The sequence below is a fragment of the Pleurodeles waltl genome, chromosome 5 (assembly GCF_031143425.1).
Source record: "Pleurodeles waltl isolate 20211129_DDA chromosome 5, aPleWal1.hap1.20221129, whole genome shotgun sequence".
NCBI classification, from domain to species: domain Eukaryota; kingdom Metazoa; phylum Chordata; class Amphibia; order Caudata; family Salamandridae; genus Pleurodeles; species Pleurodeles waltl.
The window spans coordinates 1,399,029,549-1,399,055,415 of record NC_090444.1 but is presented as its reverse complement, the minus strand read 5'-3'; the positions used below and the strand labels follow the sequence as shown (position 1 = coordinate 1,399,055,415).

The window sequence follows — 25,867 nt, the reverse complement described above, 5'->3', positions numbered from 1 at the left end:
GCAATAGTTGGTTAAGAAATATCAAAATGTCAGACATGTGACAAGAGCCACATATAAGTATCTCCATACGTTTACCAAACATTACTGTCTAGATTGAGACTCCAAGATGCATGAAATAGTTGGTCAAGCGGCTCTCAAAAGCCTCTGCTTGAGTGTCATTTACCAGTATTCGAGGTCTCACGATTCTTTTGCAGTTTAAACCTAGAGACCGCTGGTTGTTTTGGGGGATAAGCTTGATATTTTATTCCAGTGAAGATCCTACAGTGCAAAAAGATTGTTACTTGTAACTCTACTTCTGCATCATAGACATCTTAGTTGAAGTGATGAACAGCCCTCTCTTGAAACCCTAGTCTCTTCTTTGCAATGGCAAGAAGTTCTTCATTCAGTGTTAAGGTGGCATAAGGGTATAGGCTGGGAATATTGAATCCAAAGTTTCGACTGGTCACCATAACGTGATTACAATATGAGGGACAAAATATCAAAAGGTATGTGTGTGTATAGATTTTTTATGCCCTACTCTACTTCTACATACCTTGGTATTATACATTTCTTCAGGATACGTAGATGTGGTGTTAAGATTAGTAAATCCTTACCTCCATCTGTGCACTTACCTGTTCAGTATTATTTCCCCTGATATTGTGGTCATACTATTGTGGCCCATCGATATTTAGAATTAGATATCCTATACTGCAGTCTGGCATACATTCCTCAAAAAGAACTGAGGCATTCGGGAAACTGCTGGTAATAGGCATGCTCGGATACGGAAGCTGCTATTCCCTTCAACTTGACTTTGCATTCAGACTACGTTTTCCCTCTCAGCTTATTTACTGTTTTTATCATAGGGGCAAATTGGACTCCACCGTGGCAGAGGGTGCTGCAAATATAACTTATATATACAATTGGAAATTCTGGAGAAAAAACAATACTCTGGAAGTGCAATTAACATCCCCAAGCTCACCTATTAAATGTGCATTATATTATAAGGATTTGAAATGTTGTGGGATACCCACATGCAGATGAGAATATTGTGTTCCTGACTTCACGGGAGATACTACGATGTAGAACTAGCATTACAATTAAGTAAAATGTCATTCTTCACTCTGTCATATTGACAGTTGCTTTCCGAATTTTCAAATGGTAAAAGCCTATATTAAGCTTGTAATATTAAGCATTCTAAAAGTTTCTACTCGGACGTCCTTCTTTCCTTCCAAGGTGGATTCTAATGGTGAGTAAAGAATGATCTCTAGATGCCTTTTAACTTTCTGTATGTGTAACGGTTTACATTTTGAGCAACTATATATTGTCTTTTAACTTCCTCTTCAACTGTGATGTAAACAATGGTGTAAAATATATTTATTAATATTATACCTTTTGATTACAGATATTTAGAAGTAGAATGGGAAGTCAGGAAAGGGAGTAAAAGGAGTTTTTCCAAAGAAGTCATGAAAGGATCAAATCCAAGAGTGCCTCAGCAGAACAACTTCAGCGACTGTGGTGTGTATATACTGCAGTATGTGGAAAGTTTTTTTGAGGTAAGTCATTAAAGTCTGTTACGGTGAACCCAAACACTAAATAACTGTGTTTTAATCTGCAACACAGTATTCAAGTAATTCATAATTACATTTTGACCAGATGGCTGTAAGATACCTACAAACATAGTTGTTTCCTCAAACAATTAACTCTAAACTGTTTTATATAAACCTATTTCACATTAGAGTTCTGCGTAGGCAATGCCTACCTTTGAAAGTCGGAATTATCCACTTTCTTCTTTTGCTGCCACAGATATCATGTGATCTTCTCCAGTAACATGGAGATTATCTGAGTGCCTAGTCTATGGAATTAAAGCGAATGCGTTGTACCCAGCCTGCGCCCAACCCTCAATGATGGCATTTAGGCAGTCACATGGTTAGATTACCTCTGTTTTTTGTTCTTTTTGCTCACGATGTTTGACCCAAACACAGTTCTTTCGGGAGCATGTTGCGGTGGGTGTGGTTGGCCATGGAAGAGTGGGTTGATATTATGTTCTTTGCAGTTGAAGTTCCCCTTTAAAGACACTATATGTTCACAGTAAATGGATATTCACCTCTCTTAGCCTATACAGGCCTTTCCGCCGGGTACACCCAATCATTACTCCTAATGAATGTCCATCAGTTAGTTTGGCATTTTGCCAACCTAGGATTGCAGTTGTGCTGTAAAGATCATCCCTCCGACATCCAGGAGTATTTTACAAAATGGAATATTTCTCTAGGTTCAGGAATCCTTCATCCTTAACCTAGTAATGTGCCTGCCTTGAATGGCTTCTCCATGCTTCATTTACATTTTACACATAAGTAACATAGTGTGTACTTTTTACATTGTAACTAAAAAAATAAAAACCTGGGAAAGAAAGATGTGTTAACAAGAGTTTCCCAGCATTACATTCCTTTTTTTGGTGGGGGGGAGGGTGCTTTTATTCCTTTGGCTTGACTTCAGGGCCTTCACTGCCCCTGATTTTCTCTCATTTGGGTTCATCTGATATTTAGGATGTCATGATAGATGGCATACAATATGAAATTCGTGTGGCCTACGACAAAAGGCTCTCCGTTCATACTTTCTGTGAAGAGCGCATCAAAGATTAGGGAGGAAGAAGTACACTATGGCAGATCTCTGTCAGGAATATTCCTAGATTTGCTTCGAAAAACGATGGGTTTAGGATTGTTTAATCCTTATCTAGGACCTCAGGCTTCCCTGAGTTTTGCCAATGAATTCTAACCTTGTTTTACTGTTTCCTTAGCTATTGCCGTAGATATTGAATGGATCTACGCATGACCTACTAGTGGTACTGAGACCTTTGCACCTCTCTTCAGAGCTCCTTTGCAAGAGAATGAGTTTTATGAAGATGCACAAGTATTAGTCTAAGGGGAGTTTAATGAATACCATAATTCCTGACAAAATGCTACCAGAAAAGGTGCCTGTGAGAAAATTGGATGTATTATATGGTGTGGTTGTTCAACCTCACTGTGTAATACACTTTCCAACTCCTTTGGGTCCAGTAGGTTTATTCTGTAAAACCCTTAGCGCACCCTGGGTAGTTGTGGCACTGAGCATCAAGGCTTAGACAGAGGAACAAGTGTTAAGCGTTTAAACAGCACCAAAACAACTGAAGAAGAAATAGACCTAACACCCGATAAATCCAGCACGTTTATGAAAATAGACTGTATTTTTATAAGAATTTAGACCCTACAATAAAAAAGATCCTCCTGAGTGTCCCGTAAATATAGATTTTACAAGTAATAATAAATCAAAGCAATTTCACTCAGCTACAAACAAGCCTTGGCAAAGTCAACGAACATGATACTTAGAAACTTAGGTAAGTGTCCATGAGGTCGGTTAGAAGTAGTTGGGGTGACCACTTTCAGCAAGGAGGTAGACGGGGGACCAACAAGGACCTCAAGAACAGTTAGCTTTGCGGAGAATCAGTCCTCAAGCAGTTCCAGGCAATTTATCTGCTTTACAATAGATACCTATGGCGTGGTCCTGGTACAAGGGATGCTGTTAATGTGATGCAGTCAATATGGGCCTTCCTGCAGGGATCCCTCGATCCACGAAAATTATAAGCGGGTCCTGGTTCCAGAGTAGACCGTCCCTTGAAGTCCAGTCGCCGCTGGACTACCAGTCGTTTGTTGTCGCGGTCACAGGTCAATCCATCCTGGGTCAATAATTGGCCTCCTGAGGGTCCCAGCAACCCTTCAACAGCACTCCCGAGCTCAGCAAACTTGGGTGCAACTCTGTGCATCGGGTATTGGTCCTCGGTGCTACACGACACCAATGGTAGTCGCTTGAAGACTTTGCTTTACCAACTTGTACCAGCAGACTTCTTCAGCTGTTTTGTCTCTGTGCTGCAGACAGGAGGCCAGTCAGCTGACCCTCAATTCTCTTGGGTTGACTGGGTTCTAGAGAGAGCTTCCCCTTGAGCAGTGCACGCAGGCACAGTACCTATCTTCACTAGTGTAGGAAGATGCCACTGTTGGCATGGTTACACGCCCCCCCCACACACACACACACACACTTTTTGCCTAGTGTTGATGCCAACTTTGATTGAAAGTGTGCTGGGACCCTGCTAACCAGGCCCCAGCACCAGTGTTCATTCCCTAAAACTGTACCTTTGTTCCCACAATTGGCACAGCCCTGGCACACAGTTAAGTCCTTTGTAAAAGGTACCCATGGTACCAAGGGCCCTGTGACCAAGTAAAGTCCCTAAGGGCTGCCGTATGTATTATGCCACCCTGGGGACCCCTCACTCAGCACATTCCCACTGCCTTGCAGCTTGTGTATGCTGGTGGGGAGAAAAATGCTGCTGACATGGCACTCATCTCAGGGTGCCATGCCCACAAACCACTACCTGGGGCATAGGTAAGCCGCCCCTCTAGCAGGCCTTACAGCCCTAAGGCATGGTGCACTATACCACAGGTGAGGGCATAGCTGCATGAGCAATATGCCCCTACAGTGTCTAAGTCCATTCTTAGACATTGTAGGTGCAGTGTAGCTGTATTAAGTGTATGGTCTGGGAGTTTTTTATTACGAACTCCACAGCACGGTAATGGCATCACTGAGTACTGGAAGTTTGGTATCAAACTTCTCAGCACAATAAATCAACCTGTAGCCACCCTCAGGGCTACAGCCCCCTGACCTTAACACTCCCCTAAACTTAGAATTTAAGGGCTCCCTGAACAAAGCTAGTTAGATTCCCGATGACTGCAACAAAAGGAGGACTGCTGAGCTGAAAACCCAGCAGAGAAGAAAAGGAGACAACAACTGACTTGGCCCCAGCCCTGCTGGGCCGTTTCCTGCTTCAAAGACCCGGCACAAGAAAAGCGACACGTTCTACAGGACCAGCAACCCCTGTAAAGCCTCCAGGGGACTGCCTGCATCACAGCGGACCTGTCCAAGAAGAAGAGGAGGAAACTACTTCCAAGTGACTCTCCCACCTCACTCCAGAAGCGTGAGTCCCAAACCACTCTGCACCCGATGCCCACGGTCCGTGTCCAGGTGGCCTAACCATCCAGAGAGGATCCCCAGGCAATTCCGACCAAGTGTCCACCCTGGGCTGACCTCTCCACGACAACGCCGGCAGAGGGAATCCAGAGACGAAGATTTCCAAAGACCTGGAGAAGCACTGCACCCGCAGCCCCCAGACTCAAGAGAAACAGACCACTGGTTCAGCAGTGACCAGCAGGTGGCCCTCTGCCCTGTCCAGTCGTTGGCTTGCCTGAGAAGCCCCCCTGTGCCTTGCCTGCAGCACCTAAGTGACACCAGGGGTCCACCCTTTGGGAGCTCGATGCCCTGTTTGCACCCTGCATCCGTCCGCCCCCGTGCCGCTGGGGGCTGCTTCCTACTTAGGGCCCCCCAGTGCTCCTCTAAACCCCCCTGGTCTGCCCTATGACAACGTGGGTACTTAACTGCAAGCAGACCGGAACCAGAGTGCCCCCTGTCTCCATAGGGGCCCACGTTATTTTGGCTCCTGTTTGACCTCTGCTTCTTTGTTACCAGGCAGTCGCGGTCAGGGGGAGCCTCTGGATCCCCTATGCAGGCATCGCCTTGGGGGTGCAGGGAGGTCGACTTAGGGTGTCCACATCGTTGGAGTTGCCTGGGAGTCCTCTCTGCAGTGTTGGTTGTCCTAAATTGGAGCCGGGGGCATTGGGTGCAGAGTGTGAAGACTCACGCTTCTGACGGGAAGTGAGAGTCTCTTTAAAGTTGTAAAAGTTGCAAGTTTGGTGCTGTTTCTGAACAGTGCCGCTGTTCTCAGGAGATTCTTGGTCCTTTGAGTGCAGGGCAGTCCTCTGAGTCCTCAGAGGTCGCTGTTCCCGCTGGATGCATCGCTGTGAGGTTCTTTGAGTCTGGAGACAGGCTGGTAGAGCTGGGGCCAAGGCAGTTGTCGTGTCGGCGCGGCTTTCAGGTCAGCAGTCCTTCTTGTTGTAGGTTGCAGGAATCTAGGGTCGCCCCTAAATACTAAATGTAAGGGTGTGTTTAGGTCAGGGGGGTAGTAGTCAATGGCTACTGTCCTTGATGGTGGCTACACCCTCCTTGTGCCTCCTCCCTGAGGGGAGGGGGGCACATCCCTATTCCTATTGGGGGAATCCTCCAAAATCAAGATGGAGGATTTCTAAAGGTAGGGGTCACCTCAGCTCAGGACACCTTAGGGGCTGTCCTGACTGGTGGGTGACTCCTCCTTGTTTTTCTCATTATCTCCCCTGGACTTGCTGCCAAATGTGGGGGCTGTGTCCAGGGGGCAGCCATCTCCACTAGCTGGAGTGCCCTGGGGCATTGTAACACAAAGCCTGAGCTTTTGAGGCTCACTACTAAGTATTACAGTTCCTGCAGGGGGGAGGTGTTAAGCACCTTCACCCAGAGCAGGCTTTTGTTTCTGTCCTCAGAGAGCACAAAGGCCCTCACCACATGGGGTCAGAAACTTGTCTCTCAGCAGCAGGCTGGCACAGACCAGTCAGTCCTGCACTGAAGGATTGGATACAAGGGGGCATCTCTAAGATGCCCTCTGTGTGCATTGTTTAATAAATCCAACACTGTCATAAGTGTGGGTTTATTATTCTGACAAGTATGTTACCAAACTTCCCAGTATTCAGTGTAGTCAATATGGAGCTGTGGAGTTCGTTTTTGACAAACTCCCAGACCATATACTTAATATGGCCACACTGTACTTAGAATGTCTAAGAATAGACTTAGACACTGTAGGGGCATATTGCTCATGCAGCTATGCCCTCACCTGTGATATAGTGCACCCTGATTTAGGGCTTTAAGGCCTGCTAGAGGGGTGACTTACCAATGCCACAGGCAGTATTTTGTGGGCATGGCATCCTGAGGGGGATGCCATGTCGACTTTGCCTTTTTCTCCCCACCAACACACACAATCTACAATGGCAGTCTGCATGTGTTAGGTGAGGGGTCCCTTAGGGTGGCACAACATATGCTGCAGCCCTTAGGGACTTTCCCTGGTCACAGGGCCCTTGGTACCACTGGTACCTTTTACAAGGGACTTATCTGTGTGCCAGGGGTGTTCTAATTGTGGAAACAATGGTACATTTTTAGTGAAAGACCACTGATGCTGGGGCCTGGTTAGCAGGGTCCCAGCACACTTCTCAGTCAAGTCAGCATTAATATCAGGCAGAAAGTGGGGGGTAACTGCAACAGGGAGCCATTTTCCTACAATATATACATATAATCTCTACAAAAAAGAGTTGTCCTAAACGAAAGCGCACTCACAACAGGTCATTATGGAATGTAGCAAAGTCAGCAACTTACAGAGAATTCTTTAGCATTTTCATTATAACAGGCCTTACATTTTCAAGCATCTCTGGACACGTGTTTCTGGGTTCATCCCTTCATCAGCAGAGAACAAATATGTTCTTCCTTTTTCAGAGGCCAACTGCTTGGCTGCTCACCAGATTTAATTGCAGGCACCTGATATTAGTTGAATACCAGTTCTGGAACAGTGGACCTCAAGTGAGCTGCAAAGTGCATCTTGGTAAGGGTAGTCCTGCACATTTTAAAATGCTATCAGAAGTGGATTGCTGAAGCCAAACAAAATAATATAACACAGTTCATTACCCCAGTGGGCAAATTCAAAGTAAGAAAATCGTTTTTGCTGCCAATGTTACAAACTGTTCTGGATAACTCTTTTTAGTGTATATGTGTGTTTGTATGTATGTATGTATGTATATATATATATATATATATATATATGTTCAATGGCATGTGTAGCTGCAGATACACATGCTATGCATATCCCTTCCGACATCTAGTGTTGGGCTCAGAGTGTTACAAGTTGTTTTTCTTCGAAGTCACAGGATCGAGTGATTCTTGCTCACGGTTCCATTGCGCATAGACAACTACTCCATTGTTAGATTGGAACCATCTGGTTCGTACGTGTTTCCTCTTGCTCTGAGAATTTGATTTGGAAAACCTTAGAAACCTTCTTATTCGTCGGTATTGTTTAGATTGCGTTTTCCATCTAACATAGAACCAGTAGTACAGTCGGAAATCTCTTTTTCGCCCTTCGGGGCGCGTGCTCCCAACTCGGGCCTATTTGGCGTGGAAAGCCTGATGGATCGGACTCTATTCCGATTCTGCCCTCGTTGCCACGCGAAGTACTCCTCTACAGACCAGCACTTGGTTTGTAATTTGTGCCTCTTTCCAGACCACCGGGAGGAAAATTGTGAGGCCTGTCGATCATTTAGTTCAAAGAAGACTCTGAGATCGCAGAGCTAGAAGACTTGAAATGGTGTTGAAAAGCAGTAAACATCTCGACGTCGCTGAAGAACAGGCGCAGACAGCAGTCTCCATCCGAGATACAGTCTCCGAACAGGAATCGGAGGACGACAGACCCATCACAGCTGGACAGTATGTGACTACGTCTGCCCCTACACCCCAGCACAAAAGACATTTAAAGGTCTTGGGTACACCAATGCCGGAAGGCCATGGTTCGGCTCAAAAAAAGACTGTCGGCGACTGTCCTTCGGTGTTGGAGAAGAAAAAGGCCACTCCTCCGTCTGCTTCTAAATCTATTAAAGGCTCCATTTCGGACTCCGGTAAAAAAGCCCATTCTTCGGAGTTGAAAATTCACAGTCGGCTTTGGAGCAGAGACCTTCCACTACCTTTTCCAGACCGAAAAAACAACAAACGTCAGAGCCAAAAAAATCCTCACATACAGAGGAACAAGGACTTTCAAAAAATTTTAGAGAAACCCAAAAAACCTGAGCAAGAGCCTGACATTGAGCCTATATTACAAATCATGGATATGAGAGAATCTAGAATACACATCCATAAAGAGACAGGAAGAATTGTCACTGCACCGCCTTTAAAAACAAAAAGAAAGCTGGCTTTCCAAGAGGAACTGGACTCTGTACAGCCACCAGCAAAGGTGCAAAAACAAAAGGAAATGCAAATACCTCTTCATAATTCTCCTCCTTATTCCCCACAATTATCTGTCTCACCTCTCACCAGCCCACCACCAATGCCTTCTCCAACACATTCATTATATTCACAGGGAGATACAGCAGACCCATGGGTTCTTTATGACCCTGATCCCATCCCAGTTAATGACCCAGATACTTACCCATCAAACCCATCTCCACCAGTAGATACCACTGCATACAACCAGGTCATATCCAGGGCAGCAGCTTATCATGGGGTAACAATGCATTCAGAGCCATTGGAAGAATATTTCTTACTTAATACACTATCTTCTACACATTCCAAGTACCAGTGTCACCCAATGTTACCAGGCATTGTAAAACACGCAGACCAAATTTTTGGCGAGCCTGTAAAATCTAGGAGTATCGCACCTAGAATCGATAAAAAGTATAAGCCTGCACCCTCTGACCCAGATTACATTACTCACCAGGTCCCTCCAGATTCAGTGGTAGTCAGTGTAGCAAGAAAGAGGGCAAGTAGCCAGTCTTAAGGAGATGCACCTCCACCTGATAAGGAGAGCAGAAGATTTGACGCAGCGGGGAAAAGAGTTGCTACACAGGCAGCAAATCAACGGAGAAATGCAAATTCTCAGGCAATTCTAGCCTGCTATGATAGGGCCCATTGGGATGAAAATGAAGGATATTATACAGCATCTCACAACAGAAAACCAGAAGAGGGCACAGCAAGTAGTAGAAGAGGGGCAAGCGATTAGTAATAATCAAATATGATTAGCTCTTGATGCTGCTGATACAGATGCAAGGAGCGTAAACACTGCCATCACAATCAGAAGACATGCATGGCTGCGCTCCTCTAGTTTTAAACCAGAAATTCAACTGGCTGTACTTAACATGCCTTTTGATAAAAAGCACCTCTTTGGCCCAGAAGTGCACTCAGGTACTGCAAAAGCAAGGGGCGCTTTGTACACCACCCCATATTGAGGTTCATTTCGCAGGCCACAGTTTTGAGGAGGTTTTAAACCACAATCTTTGGAGGCTTCCACCTCCCAAACAAAGTAACCACAACAAACCCAGTATCAACGAGGTACGTTTAGAGGATCATATAGCGGTCAATACTTAAAAAAATAGAGGTAAATTCCAAACCTCTAAACAAACAACACACAACCTAAACATTGACTTCCTTCCCTCCCTCCCACTCCACACATCTCCTGTGTGGGGGGGGGGGAAGACTACAGCCGTTCCACTCTCATTGGCAAAATATCACCACAGACAACTGGGTATTATCAATTATCTGCAATGGCTATTGCCTAGAATTGATAACCACCCCTCCAAAACTTTCAGCCAAGATATCACAAGTTGTCCCCAGACCATATAGTTCTGTTACAACAAGAGGTACAATCTCTACTGTTCAAACAAGCAATAGAATTAGTTCCACAGTCTCAACAAGGAACAGTAGTATACTCACTATACTTCCCAATTCCCAAAAAAGATGGCACCCTCAGGCCAATATTAGACCTCCGGCCCCTCAATCTATATATCTTGTCAGAGCATTTTGCCATGGTAACTCTTCAAGATGTTATTCCACTACTGCAAAAACAAGATTTTATGACTGCTCTAGAACCCAAGGATGCGTATTTCCACATACCCAGCTCACAGAAAATACCTCAGGTTTGTCATAGCAGGAAACACTACCAGTTCAAAGTGTTTGCCATTAGGCATAACAACAGCTCCAAGGGTGTTCACAAAGTGTCTAGCAGTAGTTGTGGCATACTTAAAAAGACAACACTTCCATGTCTTTCCATATCTAGATGATTGGCTAATAAAATCAAGCAATCTTACACAATGCCAAAAACATACTTGTTATGTGATAGAAACTCTGCACACACTAGAGTTTTCTATAAACTACCAAAAGTCACATCTTCAACCAGCACAAGTACAACCATATCTAGGTGCTATTCTAAATACACAACTGGCTCTAGCATAACCAAATACACAAAGGATACAAGCTTTCCAAAATTTAATACCACTCAAAGCCAAATCAAAAACACTCTAAGAGTTATTATGAAGATTCTAGGAATGATGGTATCTTGTATAGCGATAGTCCCACATGCAAGATTAAACATGAGGCCCTTACAACAGTGCCTTGCACAACAATGGTCACAAGCACACAGTCAATTTCAAGATCTAGTTTTGATGGACCGCCAAACACAAGTCCCTTCAATGGTGGAATCGCAGCAATTTAATGAAAGGGCGGTTGTTTCAAGACCATGTGCCTCTGACCATAATTACAACAGATGCATCAGTGATCGGTTGGGGAGCTCACCTAAATAATCAAACCATTCAAGGTCAATGGGATGTCAACCAAACAGCTACAGATAAACCACTTAGAATTATTAGCTGTGTTCCTTACCCTAAAAGCATTTGAACCTCTTCTCAAACAGAAGAATGTTCCCATAAAAACAGACAACATAACAACAATGTATTATCTCAACAAACAGGGAGGGACACATTCATCGCAGCTGTCCCTTCTAGCCCAAACAATTTGGAAATGGTCAGTTCACAATTAAATTAATCTACTAGCACAATACATTCCAGGAATAGACAATCAGTTGGCAGATCTCAGCAGCAATTACCAACAAACGCACGAATGGGGGTTCACGCCATAGTACTTCAAAGGGACTTTCAAAAGTGGGGAACACCAAATCTATTCGCAACAAGCAAAAACGCAAAATGCCAACACTTCGCATCCAGACACCCGCATCCCCTATCCAAGGGTAATGCTCCGTGGATCAATTGGTCAGGGATATTTGCTTATGCTTTTCCCCCTCTCCCACTCCTTCCATTTCTAGTCAACAAATTACATCAAACGTCACTCATCATACTCATAGCACCAACATGGGCTTGGCTTGGTACACAACACTATTAGACCTATCTGTAGTACCTCACTCCAAACTCCCAAACAGACCAGATTTAACACAAAACAAAGGTCAAATCAGGCATCCAAACCCCAATGCTCTCAATCTAGCCATTGGGTCCTGAAGTCATAGAATTTGGTTATTTAAATCTTCGATCAGAATGTATGGAAGTAATTGACAAGCACGAAACCCTACTACTAGACAGTGCTATGCGAACAAGTGGAAAATATTTGTCTACTATTGTCAATCTAAAACCATAGATCCACTTACAGCATTTATACAATATATTGTATGCTATTTACTTCATTTACAAAAAATCAAATTTGGCTTTTTCAGTCATTAAAATGCACCTTACTGCAATATCTGCATACTTACAAACTATTCAACATACTTCTCTATTCAGAATTCCTGTTATCAAAGCCTTGATGGAAGGATTAAAATGCATCATTCCACCCAGAACACCACCTGTTCCATGATGGAATTTAAATATTGTACTTACCAGACTCGTGGACCACCTTTTGACCCCATGCACTCTTGCAAAATTCAGTTTTTAACATGGAAGATCACCTTCCTTGTGGCTACCACTTCTTTAAGAAGAGTTAGTGAAATACAACCATTCACTCTTGAAGAACCCTTTTTCCAAGTGCACAAACATAAGGTTCTAAGAAAAAATCCAACATTTCTACCAAAAGTAATATCTCATTTTCTCATCAAACAGTGGAATTGCCAGTCTTCTTTCCACAGCCAGATTCTGTGGCAGAAAGAGCTCTTCATAGATTAGATCTCAAAAGAGCTCTTATGTACTACATAGACAGAACTAAAGATTTTAGGAAAACAAAGCAACTTTTTGTTGCTTTCCAACAACCACATACAGACAATCCTATATCAAAACAAGGTTTAGCAAGATGGATTGTTAGATGTAAACAAACATGTTACATCAAAGCAAATAGACAACTTTTGATCACTCCTAAAGCACATTCTACAAGAAAGAAAGGTGCAACAATGGTTTTTAAGAAAACATACTAATGGTTGATGTATGCAAAGCTTCTACATGGTCAACCCCTCATACATTTACAGAACACTACTATGTTGATGTGCTTTCACAGGAACAAGCCACTGCAGGCCACGCTGTTTTAAGGACTTTATTCCAAACAACTTCAACTCCTACAGGCTAGCCACCGCTTTTTGGGAGGACTAACTGCTTTGTAGTCTGTGTATAGCATGTGTATCTGCAACTACACATGCCATTGAATGGAAAATGTCACTTACCCAGTGAACATCTGTTTGTGGCATGTAGTGCTGCAGATACACATGCGACCTCCCTCCTCCCTGGAAGCCTGTAGTCGTTTAACTTTCTAATATTTGTACATATGTATATACATTTACATTTGCATGGACATCTCTTTATATTTTTATACTCCATCACTCCTTTCTTCATCCCCTGCCGGAAAACGATCTAACAGTGCCCATGTGCAATGGAACCGAGAGGAGAAGTCACTCGATCCTGTGACTCTGAAAAGACTTCTTCCAAGAAAAATAACTTGTAACACTCCGAGCCCAACACTAAATGTTGGAAGGGATATGCATATCATGTTAATCTGCAGCACCACATGCCACGAATAGATGTACATTGGGTAAATGACATTTTCCATACTTGCAGATTCCTTACTTTAGAATTCTCTCAGGTGTCCGACTGGATCTGGAAGATTTTTCGTGAGCAATACTTGTGCGTGCCAGTAGGTGGCTGTCAGACCTACCCAGGTGCCCTGACATCAGTTCTTTTCTTTCTGCACTAGCCAGTACTGATCAGGGAAGAGCTACCCTTTCAGTTTTTTGACTGAGCTTTTTTTGACGTTTTGTCAAATATTTTTTGAGGTTTTTCTCCTTGTGTGGCAGGAATGTCACCCAGGAGGGCCTGCTACAAGCCCTGCGGGGCCTGCCACTGGAAAATGTCGGTGATCAACCCACATCTTGTTTGCTTGTGGTGCCTCAGCGTGACCACGATCCAAAGTTGTGCTCTGACTGCCACGCAGTGAACCCAAAGGCTTTGAAGGAGCGTTCCCTCAAGCTCATAGCAACCCATCGGGCGTCTTCACGCAGTTGAGGGGAAGGTCCTGAGATTGTTCGCGGAGTCCGAGGTTGTCGTCCCATTCAAAATCTTTAGGACACTCAGGTAAGTCGAAACACAAGAAAAAAAGAAGTTGACGTGGCATGCTTCGACTTCTCTGTATTCTTCGGCTGACAGGATGCAGGAGCGTCAGCATTCAAGGCCTGGCTCAGTGGTTGAGCCTGTTCCTGGGCCAACTCCGGGCTTCCTTGTGTTTCCGTGAGCCGGAGAGACCCCCGACCAATTAAAATAATTTAAAGATTTTAATAAGCCCCGGCCCTCAAAAATAAGTGCCGGTGCTCAGTACTGGAAACAACAAGCACAAATTAAGCACTGCTACAACCTCACATTTCAACCCTGGCATGTTCCCTACCACTCCTCCGGATAGGGAATCCAAGAGACTGAAGACACGTGGGAAGACGTTTTCTTCTGCTAGCCTGGCATTGCGGACTCTGAACACTGCATGCATTTTGGGCTGTTACTCCCATGCTCTGTGGGATATGGTTGTACAAGTTCTGCCTATGGTCCTGAAGGAGGCCCAAACCATGCTCACCCCAGCAGTAGTAGACGGGAGAGATCCACCAAAGTTCACAATTTGATGTGGACTCGACATGACCGACTTGCTAGGCAAAGCGGTTTAGTCAGAGGTGGCCCTTAGGTGCCACGACTGGCTACGTACTACTGGCATTTCAGGGTATGTTGCATCTTCTTTGATGGACATGCCCTTTGTTAGTTCCCTTCTCTTTGGAAACAAAGTGGACTTGATGCTTAAGAAATTTAAGGACAGTCGTTCTACGGCCCAGTCCTTGGGGGTTATTTTCTGCCCACACCATCCACCAGTCCTTTTTTCGCCCCTTTCGTGGCTACGTAATGGGCAGCCAACCACTCCAGTTCCCACCCAGCCAATGTGCTACACAAGCTGCTTAGCCCCTGCATGGCTGAGCGTGTGGTATCTACAAGCCTTGTGGATCAGGCAGCCAGAGGTTGGGTCAGTCCACCACCCCTCACGTATCTGCGGCCTCCAAAACCTCCTAATCTGCCCTTCTACCAGTATGGGCACCCAGTTGGTGGCAGGATCCGTCATCACCTGCCCCACTGGCAGTCCATAGCATTGGACAGGTGGGTTTTGCAGTTGGTCTGAAAGGGCTAGTCCCGCCCCTTCCTGACTACTCCTTCCCCCATGCCACCATCTCAAGACAGGCTGATAAGAGAATCTTCTTCCTCTTCTCTGCAAGGAATTTGCAGATATCTTAGCCAAGGGGGACATAGAGAGGGTCACTATGCCAGTGCTTTTCCCGTGACTTTCTGGTACCGAAGAAAGATGGAGCCCTTTGTCCTATCCTAGACCTGTGGCCCCTCAACTACTTCCTCAAGAAGGAGAGATTCAAAATGAAGTTCCAGTGGGTGCAGCATCATGAGGTCCAGATCTCGGAGGGAACTGCAAAAGACCTGCAGTGCTGGCTGACGAATTGCGATTGGGTCAAAGGCAGACTCCTCCCTCTTCCCCATCAAATCAGACAGTAGTGACAGATGCGTCACTTTTGAGATGGGGCAGCCACCTGGCAGAGGTGGAGATCAGAGGCATTTGATCTCTGGCAGAAACTGGACTCCACATAAACCTGTTTTAGCTCCTTGTGATCTAGCTGTCATTGAAAGTCTTTCTTCCCTCCATCAAGGGAAAGATGGTACAGGTATTCATGGACAACATCACACCCCCATGTGGTACTGTAACAGAGTGGGGTGGGGTTGTGGAACTATTGCCAAGATGCTCTGCGCCTCTGGACGTAGCTGGAACAGCAAAGCATATCCCTAGTGGTTCAACATCTGGCAGGCAGTCTGAATGACAGAACGGACAAACTCAACCAAAGCTGCCTAACGGATCACAAATAGCGTCTCAATCAGGTGGTGCAAGGTCTCTTTCAGCAGTGGGGAGAGCCTTGGTTAGATCTGTTCGCCTCTGCTGAAAACATGTAGTGTCTGCAGTTTTGCGTGTTAGAGTTTTCAAGGAGGCAATCGGTCAGGTACACTTTTCGACTCAAGTGGAGCTCAGGCCTTCTGTATGCCTGTCAGCCTATACCACTCCTGCCCAGAGCTCTCATGAAGATCAGGAATGACCTGGTCCACATAATCCTTGTGGTTCCAGACTGGGCATGGAGAATCTGGTATCCCGAGCTACCTTGCTTGTCAATCAATCATCCGATCAGGCTGCCCCTTCTGTCACAGCAGCACAGGAGAGTTCTCCAACCATACCTGTCCAGTCTCTGCCTTCTTGCTTGGCGATTGAGCAGCAGCAGTTGTCAGCCTCTGACCTTCCTCTCAAAGTTTTTGATGTAATCTTGACAGCCAGAAGCTATATGCCTGGTGATGGACGTTTTGTGACTTGGTGTTCCAACAGAAATGTCCATTTCCCCCTTTCTGCTCCTCTTTCTCAGGTTCTTCTATTAAGTCTCTCTCTTGCCCAGCAGGGCTCTGCTATGGGTTATCTTTCTGCTATCTGCATTTCTCAGGTTATCTGATCAGCCTGACTTTTCAAACCTTCTATTGTACATAGATTCTTGAAAGGTTTAGTTTATCTTTTTCCCCCTTCTCCTTTTATCATACCTCAGTGGGACTTGAATCTATTACTTACATCCTTAATATGCACTCCCTTTAAACCACTTAACAATAGTATCCTGTGGTTACTCTCAAACCAGCTTTCCTTGTGGCTATCACATCTGCCTGACAAGTTAGTGAGTTACAGGCATTATCATCTTAGCCGCCCTATTTATCCATCCATCATGACAGTGGTGCTTCTTTACCTTTCTTCCAAAGGTGGACATGCCTTTTCATGTAGGTCAAGCCATCGTTGCCTACTTTCAACGCCCCACCTCACCCTTCCAAGGATGAGGATTATCTCCGTCATATGGACCCCAAACAAACATGGTCATTCTACATTGACTTCACACAGGAATTCCGGGTGGTTGATCAAATCTTAGTGGACTATGTCGGAGCCAAAAGGGTTGTGATGTGCAAAAAAGGTATTTTCCAGATCAAGAAGATCAGGAACGATCGGGTGGAAGTAGTCCTTGTGGCTCCAGACTGGGCATGAAGAATCTGGTATCCCAAGCAACCTTGCTATGCAGTGGCCTAGAAGCAACCCCCGGAGGACTTGTGCACTCATTCCATCAGAGCCAAAGCTGCTACCACGGCGTTAGCACGCCGTGTTCCAGTCCTGGATATCTGCCAGGCAGCAACATGGCTCCCCACTCCCCCCGCACACGTTTACCATACACTGCTTGCTGGACAGTCACATCTGTCATAATGGACATTTTGGCCGTTCGGTCCTATAGGACTTCCTTGACTGAAATGGGTCTGCAGACCCACCTCTGGGGATGGTATTGCTTGGATATCTATTCTAAGGTAAGGAATCTGAAGCTAGAAGTCTCTATCAGATGAACAAGTTACTTGCCTTTGGTAATGCCCTATCTGGTAGAGACTATATCTAGCTGCAGATTCCTTACCAACCCACCCATCGTCCCCACTCTGCGAACGGATTTCTAGGGACAGGGCTGTATCCCTTTCAGGGCCCTAATTTTCCACACCAGTCGTCCGTGTTCTTGATGGCTCAGCGCTTCTTCTGTGGAAAGCCGTGAAAAGAAACTGATGTGAGCGCACCTGGACGGCGCCAATATAGGGGCCACGGATGTTATTTCCAGCATGGACGGCACCAACTACTTGTGGTGCTGAACGACGCCACCTACTGTCATTCAGGGGTATTGCTCACGAAAAATCTTCCGAATCCGGATTGACGCCTAGAATAATTATAAGGTAAGGAATCTAGATAGTCTCTACCAGATAAGGCATTACCTAAGGTAAGTCACTTGTTTGTTTATGTTTGTAACATGGCTGTAGATATATCTGGATAGCTGATTAGCATACTCCTGCCATCTCGTGTTGGACTCGTGTTGCAGGTGGTTTTACTTTGGAAAGTGTTCTTAAGTCACGAGGCATAGTCTCACTCCTCTTGATGTACCTTGCAGATGGGCACCAACTCCATGTTAGACCTGTCAGAACAGACAACATGACAGCATTATATTGCCTACAGAAACAAGGGGGCACATTCACCACAGCTCTTTCACTTTGCGCACAGCATCTGGAATTGGCAATTCGACCCATGATTCAACCTAACTGCATAACATCTTCCAGGCCCAAAAGTAGACAGACATTTTGCAGACCAGCTAAGCAGGAGGCGTCAACAAGTCCACGAGATGGAACTCCACCTCAAGTCCTTCACTCGTACTTCCAGCAGTGTGGCACTCTATAAGTAGACCGTCACCGCCGAAAAGTCAACATGCCTAAGCTCTGCTGCCAGGTATACTCACATGCACAGTCCATAGGCAATGCACTGTGGATCAAGTGGTCCTGGTTTTTTGCCTGTGCTTTTCACCTCTCTTACCGCTTCTATTTGTGATCAGAAAGCTTGGGCAGACGTTTCTCACCCTCAATCTACTTGCTCCAGACAGGGCCAGAAAGCCCTGATTCTCCACTCTTCTCCAACTTTCAAAGCATCCCCACAAGAGGCTTCTTCTCAGACACGACGTACTAATGCAGAGAAACTGACAGATCAGACGCTGTGGCCATCACAACTCAATCTAGAGACCTGGCACCTAAAGTCCTAGATTTTGGCTACCTACGCGTACCGCAGGATGTATGTCCATCCTTAAAGATGCCCTACAGCTCATGCTTGTTATCTAGCAAAGTGGAAAATATTTGGTCACTACTGCATTGCAAATAAAGCTAATTCCTTGAATCCTATAGTACAACCAATCCTTAACAACCTTACCCACCTACAAAAGACGGGCTTTGCTTACACATTTGTCCACCCCATCTGTCCTGCACAACAGGCAGCATACATCTTTGTTCATATTACCTGTGGTCAAAGCATTTATGCAGGAACTAAAGAGGGAATTAGTCCCACAAGCTTCTCCTTGTCTGGAATTTCAAAATAGTCCTTACCAGACATATGGGGCATTACAGGGAGTGCAGAATTATTAGGCAAATGAGTATTTTGACCACATCATCCTCTTTATGCATGTTGTCTTACTCCAAGCTGTATAGGCTCGAAAGCCTACTACCAATTAAGCATATTAGGTGATGTGCATCTCTGTAATGAGAAGGGATGTGGTCTAATGACATCAACACCCTATATCAGGTGTGCATAATTATTAGGCAACTTCCTTTCCTTTGGCAAAATGGGTCAAAAGAAGGACTTGACAGGCTCAGAAAAGTCAAAAATAGTGAGATATCTTGCAGGGGGATGCAGCACTCTTAAAATTGCAAAGCTTCTGAAGCGTGATCATCGAACAATCAAGCGTTTCATTCAAAATAGTCAACAGGGTCGCAAGAAGCGTGTGGAAAAACCAAGGCGCAAAATAACTGCCCATGAACTGAGAAAAGTCAAGCGTGCAGCTGCCACGATGCCACTTGCCACCAGTTTGGCCATATTTCAGAGCTGCAACATCACTGGAGTGCCCAAAAGCACAAGGTGTGCAATACTCAGAGACATGGCCAAGGTAAGAAAGGCTGAAAGACGACCACCACTGAACAAGACACACAAGCTGAAACGTCAAGACTGGGTCATGAAATATCTCAAGACTGCTTTTTCTAAGGTTTTATGGACTGATGAAATGAGAGTGAGTCTTGATGGGCCAGATGGATGGGCCCGTGGCTGGATTGGTAAAGGGCAGAGAGCTCCAGTCCGACTCAGACGCCAGCAAGGTGGAGGTGGAGTACTGGTTTGGGCTGGTATCATCAAAGATGAGCTTGTGGGGCCTTTTCGGGTTGAGGATGGAGTGAAGCTCAACTCACAGTCCTACTGCCAGTTCCTGGAAGACACCTTCTTCAAGCAGTGGTACAGGAAGAAGTCTGCATCCTTCAAGAAAAACATGATTTTCATGCAGGGCAATGCTCCATCACACGCGTCCAAGTACTCCACAGCGTGGCTGGCAAGAAAGGGTATAAAAGAAGGAAATCTAATGACATGGCCTCCTTGTTCACCTGATCTGAACCCCATTGAGAACCTGTGGTCCATCATCAAATGTGAGATTTACAAGGAGGGAAAACAGTACACCTCTCTGAACAGTATCTGGGAGGCTGTGGTTGCTGCTGCACGCAATGTTGATGGTGAACAGATCAAAACACTGACAGAATCCATGGATGGCAGGCTTTTGAGTGTCCTTGCAAAGAAAGGTGGCTATATTGGTTACTGATTTGTTTTTGTTTTGTTTTTGAATGTCAGAAATGTATATTTGTGAATGTTGAGATGTTATATTGGTTTCACTGGTAATAATAAATAATTGAAATGGGTATATATTTTTTTTTTGTTAAGTTGCCTAATAATTATGCACAGTAATAGTCACCTGCACACACAGATATCCCCCTAACATAGCTAAAACTAAAAACAAACTAAAAACTACTTCCAAAAATATTCAGCTTTGATATTAATGAGTTTTTTGGGTCCATTGAGAACATGGTTGTTGTTCAATAATAAAATTAATCCTCAAAAATACAACTTGCCTAATAATTCTGCACTCCCTGTATTTGCAGTCCTGTCCTCTCCAATTTCTATCTAGTCACCATTACCTCCATGAGACGCATTAGTGAGCTAAAAGCCCTCATATTTCAGGAACCCTCTATAGGGACCCACAAGCATAGGGCAGTCCTTACAACCAGTCCTAAATTCTTAAGGTGGTTCTAGGTGGTTTCACCTCTCCATCTCAACCAAACTATTGATATCCCAGTACCTTTCCCACAGCCTGATTTTGTGGCGAAAAGGCATTACACACTTTAGGTGTCAAAATGTTCCTTTATGTTCTGCAGAGACAGGAACAAACCAGTCCTCAGATCAGAGCAATTGTTTGTCTCGTTCTCTTAACCTCACTAGGAACAGGCCAATTCGTAACGTGTTGACGGCAGCTGCACATGATATCTACACTCCTGCTATCTAGTTTTGGGCCAAGGCTCTGCAATTTGTTTTTCTCAGGGAAGTCTTTTATGGTTTACATCATGCGTCATATCGCCTCCTCCTTTAGGCAGTGCGCATGTACAACAGCTCCTTTGTTAAATTATTTTTTTCCTCCATCGGGCTCAGACAGACTGCATGACAGCTCTGTGAGTTTCGATGCCCATGTAGCCTACAGACGCCTAACAAATATAAAAAATCCAAAATAGTGAAATCATACACACAACTCTTGCGACAATTGGAACCGTGTAAGAGTCAATCAGAAGCAGCCGACGTTGACATCATCTCCCTCCACACCCATCCAGAGTGTTCATCTCTGGGTAATGGAGGCCAAAAAGGACAGTGTCTTTAGAAAGTGCCCTTGGTGCTGGGCGAAGTATACCTACTCCGACACCCACAATATCTGTAAACAGTGTCTGTCGCCGGAGCCCAAAGAGCAGGACTGTCGCGTGTAACTTATTTAAAAATAAGAAAACACTGCGAAGCAGATGGAATCGAAGACTAGCTCACAACATGGGGATGGCAGCAGAGACAGAGTTCTCCCCAGAAGAAGCCCACTAGCTTAACACCAGCGAGAGTGAGAGAGATTCCAATGTAGGAGGGAGAGATGTCATCGCCAGCCTTCACTATGTCACCTCCTAGGAGTCCAGTGGGAAGAACAGACAGATGTGCAGATCGAGGACACTACACACCAGGCTGAATTAAGATGATACCAACGGCCGTGACTACAATTGAACCACCCAAATTAAAGAAAATCCTACATAAGCCTCCCCCTCAATGTCATGGTACACCACAGCCCTCATAGCCGAGACAGGACAAAAATGGAGAAAGGTCTACAGCGAGGCATGGAACTGACATCAGGCCGACATCAGTGCCAAAACACCCATCTACCTTGACCCACATAGCAGCACCGACAAAACACCCCCATCATGCTTCAGCGCTGGACACACAGACTGAACCGAATAAGCAATTGGAGTTGACTCATACGGATTTGAAACAATCCTTGACTCCGACAAACACAAAAGACCATGGTCACTCTTTGACACTGAAGAAAACCTTGGCTCCAACACAACCAAATACAAAAATACCTTACTCAGCAACAACTACAGTTCCACGGAAATCAGCACAGGCACCTCAAAAAACAATACTGCAGGAGGAACAAAAGCAATGTTTTTGAAGGGCTTCATAAATTCATGCAAAAATTGCACCATTAGGAAACATCCACAAGACAAGGTCAGGATTTAGATGTTCCACAGCCACTACCAGAAAGAGTAGTAACAGAACATTGGGCCACAAGCCCCAAACCATTAACTCACCCACTATCTCCTACTCAAGAAGTTGAGGGAGGAGACAGCCCTAGGCATGAGGATTACTCTCCCAGAGCAATACAAAAAGGGAAAGATCTGGTTGTGTAAGGAAAACAAATGTTCGATGGCATGTGTAGCTCCAGATACACATGCTGTGCACTGTTCCTGCCATCTAGTGTTGTGCTCGGAGTGTTACAAGTTGTTTTTCCTCGAAGTCTTTTCGAGTCACAGGACCGAGTGACTCCTCCCTTTCGGCTCGATTGCGCATGGGCATCAACTCCATCTTAAATTGTTTTCTTTCCGCCATCGGGATCGGACGTGTTCCTCTTCGCTCCGCAATTAGAATCGGGGAAAGTATTAAAATCATCGAAAAACCGTGGGTATTTTTGCGTTCCGGGAAGATCTTCTATCAATACATTGGCACCGACGAGACAACCGATTCGGTGGCCCTTCGGGGCTTCCGCACCCAGCCGAGGCCTGGTCGGCCAGACAACACCCGTCGTCGAAGCCTCATGGACCGAACCCCCTTCCGTTTCTGTCCGACGTGCCACGCTAAGTATCCATACACAGACCAGCATCGGGTCTGTAATCTGTGTCTGTAACCGGAGTACAAAGAGGATACTTGCGAGGCCTGCAAGGCCTTTCGGTCGAAAAAGGCCTAAAGAGATCGGAGGGCGAGGCGCATGCAGATGGCTTCGAAATCGTCGCAACACCTCGACGTCGAAGAGGAGAAAATGGCTATCTCCATCCAGGGATCGGAATCGGACGACTCCGACGGAGACCGACCACCGACAGCGGGCCAAAAAGTGAGTACGCCTGCCCCGACCCAACCCCAAAGTCAGCCGAAAAAACAAAAGGCCTCGGGGACGCCACTGCCTGAAGGCCATGGCTCGACCCTTAAAAAAAAGCGGTGACCAAGCAACACCTTCGCACCGAAGAAGGCCACAATTGTGCCGAAGTCTTCCAACTCGAGCCGAGATATCGGCGTCGAAAAAAGCCGACATCGCCTTGTTGAAGGCACTAAGGGCCTGATTACAACTTTGGAGGAGGTGGTAATCCGTCCCAAATGTGACGGATATACCACCAGCCGTATTACGAGTTCCATAGGATATAATGGACTCGTAATACGGCTGGTGGTATATCCGTCACTTTACCGTCACTCTTGGGACGGATTAACACCTTCCTCCAAAGTTGTAATCAGGCCCCAAGTCTCGAAAGAGCCTTTCAGAGCCGAGGCCAACCATCACCATGGGCATTTCGGTGCTGAGAAAACCGGCTTTGGAGCCGAAAAGACCTCTTATACAGAGGAACAAATGAAGGAGACGCACAGGTTTGAAGAGGAGATGGACTTTGAAGAGTTTGACCAAACTCAAGCAAGAATACAGATCCATAAGGATATGGGAAAAATTCAAACTGCCCTTCCTCTCAAATTTAAGAGAAAGTTGGCTTTTCAACCACAAACGGAGACTGAGACTGATCAGCCAAGAGCTAAAGTGGCTAGAGAGAAATCACCAACTCGCCATTTCTCTCCAGAAATATCACCACCACATTCGCCACAAAGGACAGGGTCACCAATTGGCACGCCCACTGCACAGTCACCCACACATACTGTGCAAACGCAGGATGATGTAGATCCATGGGACCGCTACGATCCCCTGTCTCGGACAATAGCCCTGAGTGCTACCCCTCCAAACCATCTCCACCAGAGGATAGCACCTCCTATACCCAAGTCTTGGCCAGGGCTGTGACATTCCATATGTCAGTATGCATTCAGAACCATTGGAAGATGACTTCCTCTTCAATACCCTGGCTTCCACGCATGCGTCATACCAAAGCCTGCCTATGCTACCAGGCATGCTTAAGCATGCACAGCAAGTGTTTCAAGAGCCGGTTAAGGGAAGAGCCATCACTCTGAGGGTGAAAAAAAAAAGTACAAACCACCCAGTCGGACCCAGTGTTCATTACGCAGCAGCTCCCACCGGACTCTGTAGCGGCTGGTGCTGCAAGGAAGCGGGCAAACTTGCAATCATCAGGAGATGCACCACCCCCTGATAAAGAAAGTTGCAAGTTTGACGCAGCGGAAAAGAGAGTGGCATCGCAAGCTGCCAACCAATGGCGTATTGCAAATTCGCAGGCCCTCCTCGCTCGTTACGACCGAGCTCACTGGAATTAAATGAGTGACATCATTCAGCATCTACCTAAAGAGTATCAGAAACGGGCTCAACAAGTAGTAGAGGAAGGGCAAGCCATCTCCAACAATCAGATTCATTTGGCACTGGACTCCACTGACACTTCCACAAGAACAGTAAAACACGGCAGTCACAATCAGGAGACATGCTTGGTTACGAAGCTCAGGATTCAAACCTGAAATGCAGCAGGCAGTGTTAAACATGCCGTTTAATCAGCAACAACTGTTTGGGCCGGAAGTGGACACAGCCATCGAAAAGATGAAGAAAGACACTGACACGGCCAAAGCCATGGGCGCGCACTACTCTTCCCAGCATAGAGGGACATTTAGAAAACCACAATTTAGGGGAGGTTTTAGACAGCAACCTTCAGAGGCATCCACCTCTCAAGCAAAACCCACCTACCAGTCCCAATACCAGAGAGGGGGGTTTCACAGATCATTCAGGGGACAATTCCCAAGATCAAGGGGAAAGTTTCAGCCTACCAAGCAGACCCCCAGCAACAAACAGTGACTCCAGTGTCACACTTTCCCAACACACATCACCAGTAGGGGGAAGATTAACACTTTACCACAAACATTGGTCAGATATAACCACGGACATATGGGTTCTATCAATTATCCAACATGGTTACTGCATAGAGTTCACACATTTCCCTCCAGATGTTCCCCCAAGAGCGCACAAACTGTCGGCACAACATCTAGACTTGTTACAAATAGACATACAAGCACTATTACCAAAACAAGCCATAGAACTAGTACCTCACCACCAAAAAGGAACAGGGGTTTACTCCCTATATTTCCTTATTCCCAAAAAAGACAAAACACTAAGACCAATTTTAGATCTCAGGACATTAAACCTCTTCATCAAATCAGAACATTTCCACATGGTCACACTACAAGATGTAGTTTCCTTACTAAAACATGGAGAATACATGGCAACACTGGATCTAAAAGATGCATATTTCCATATACCCATCCATTCATCTCACAGAAAATACCTCAGATTTGTCATGCAGGGCAAACATTACCAATTCAAGGTACTGCCCTTCGGATAACAACAGCGCCCAGAGTATTTACAAAATGCCTCGCTGTAGTAGCAGCTCATATAAGACATCACATGCACGTATTCCCATATCTCGACAATTGGCTAATAAAAGCCAACACTCAACACCGGTGTCAAAATCACACACAGTATGTAATAGATACCCTACACAAACTAGGCTTCTCTGTAAATTACCAAAAATCTCACCTGCAACCATCCCAACTACAACAATACTTGGGAGCAACACTCAACACACAGAGCAATTGCCACTCCAAGCCCAAAGAGAGTTCAATCATTTCAAACTATGGTGTCAAACAACCAACAAAAATCACCACTACACAGTCAGATTTGTCATGAAACTCCTAGGCATGGTTGCGTCATGCA

General features: G+C 45.4%; 1 protein-coding gene across 10 annotated transcripts in view; it reads left to right on the top strand.

The window, feature by feature from the left end:
* The window catches only part of SENP6 (SUMO specific peptidase 6), a 914,216-nt gene that overhangs the window by 850,360 nt on the left and 37,989 nt on the right, over positions 1–25,867 (top strand). For all 10 annotated transcript variants that reach the window (XM_069235653.1, XM_069235659.1, XM_069235655.1 and 7 more), the window contains one exon: positions 1,382–1,532. In XM_069235653.1, coding sequence (XP_069091754.1) covers positions 1,382–1,532 — 151 coding nt within the window. The remainder of the gene's footprint in view (positions 1–1,381; positions 1,533–25,867) is intronic.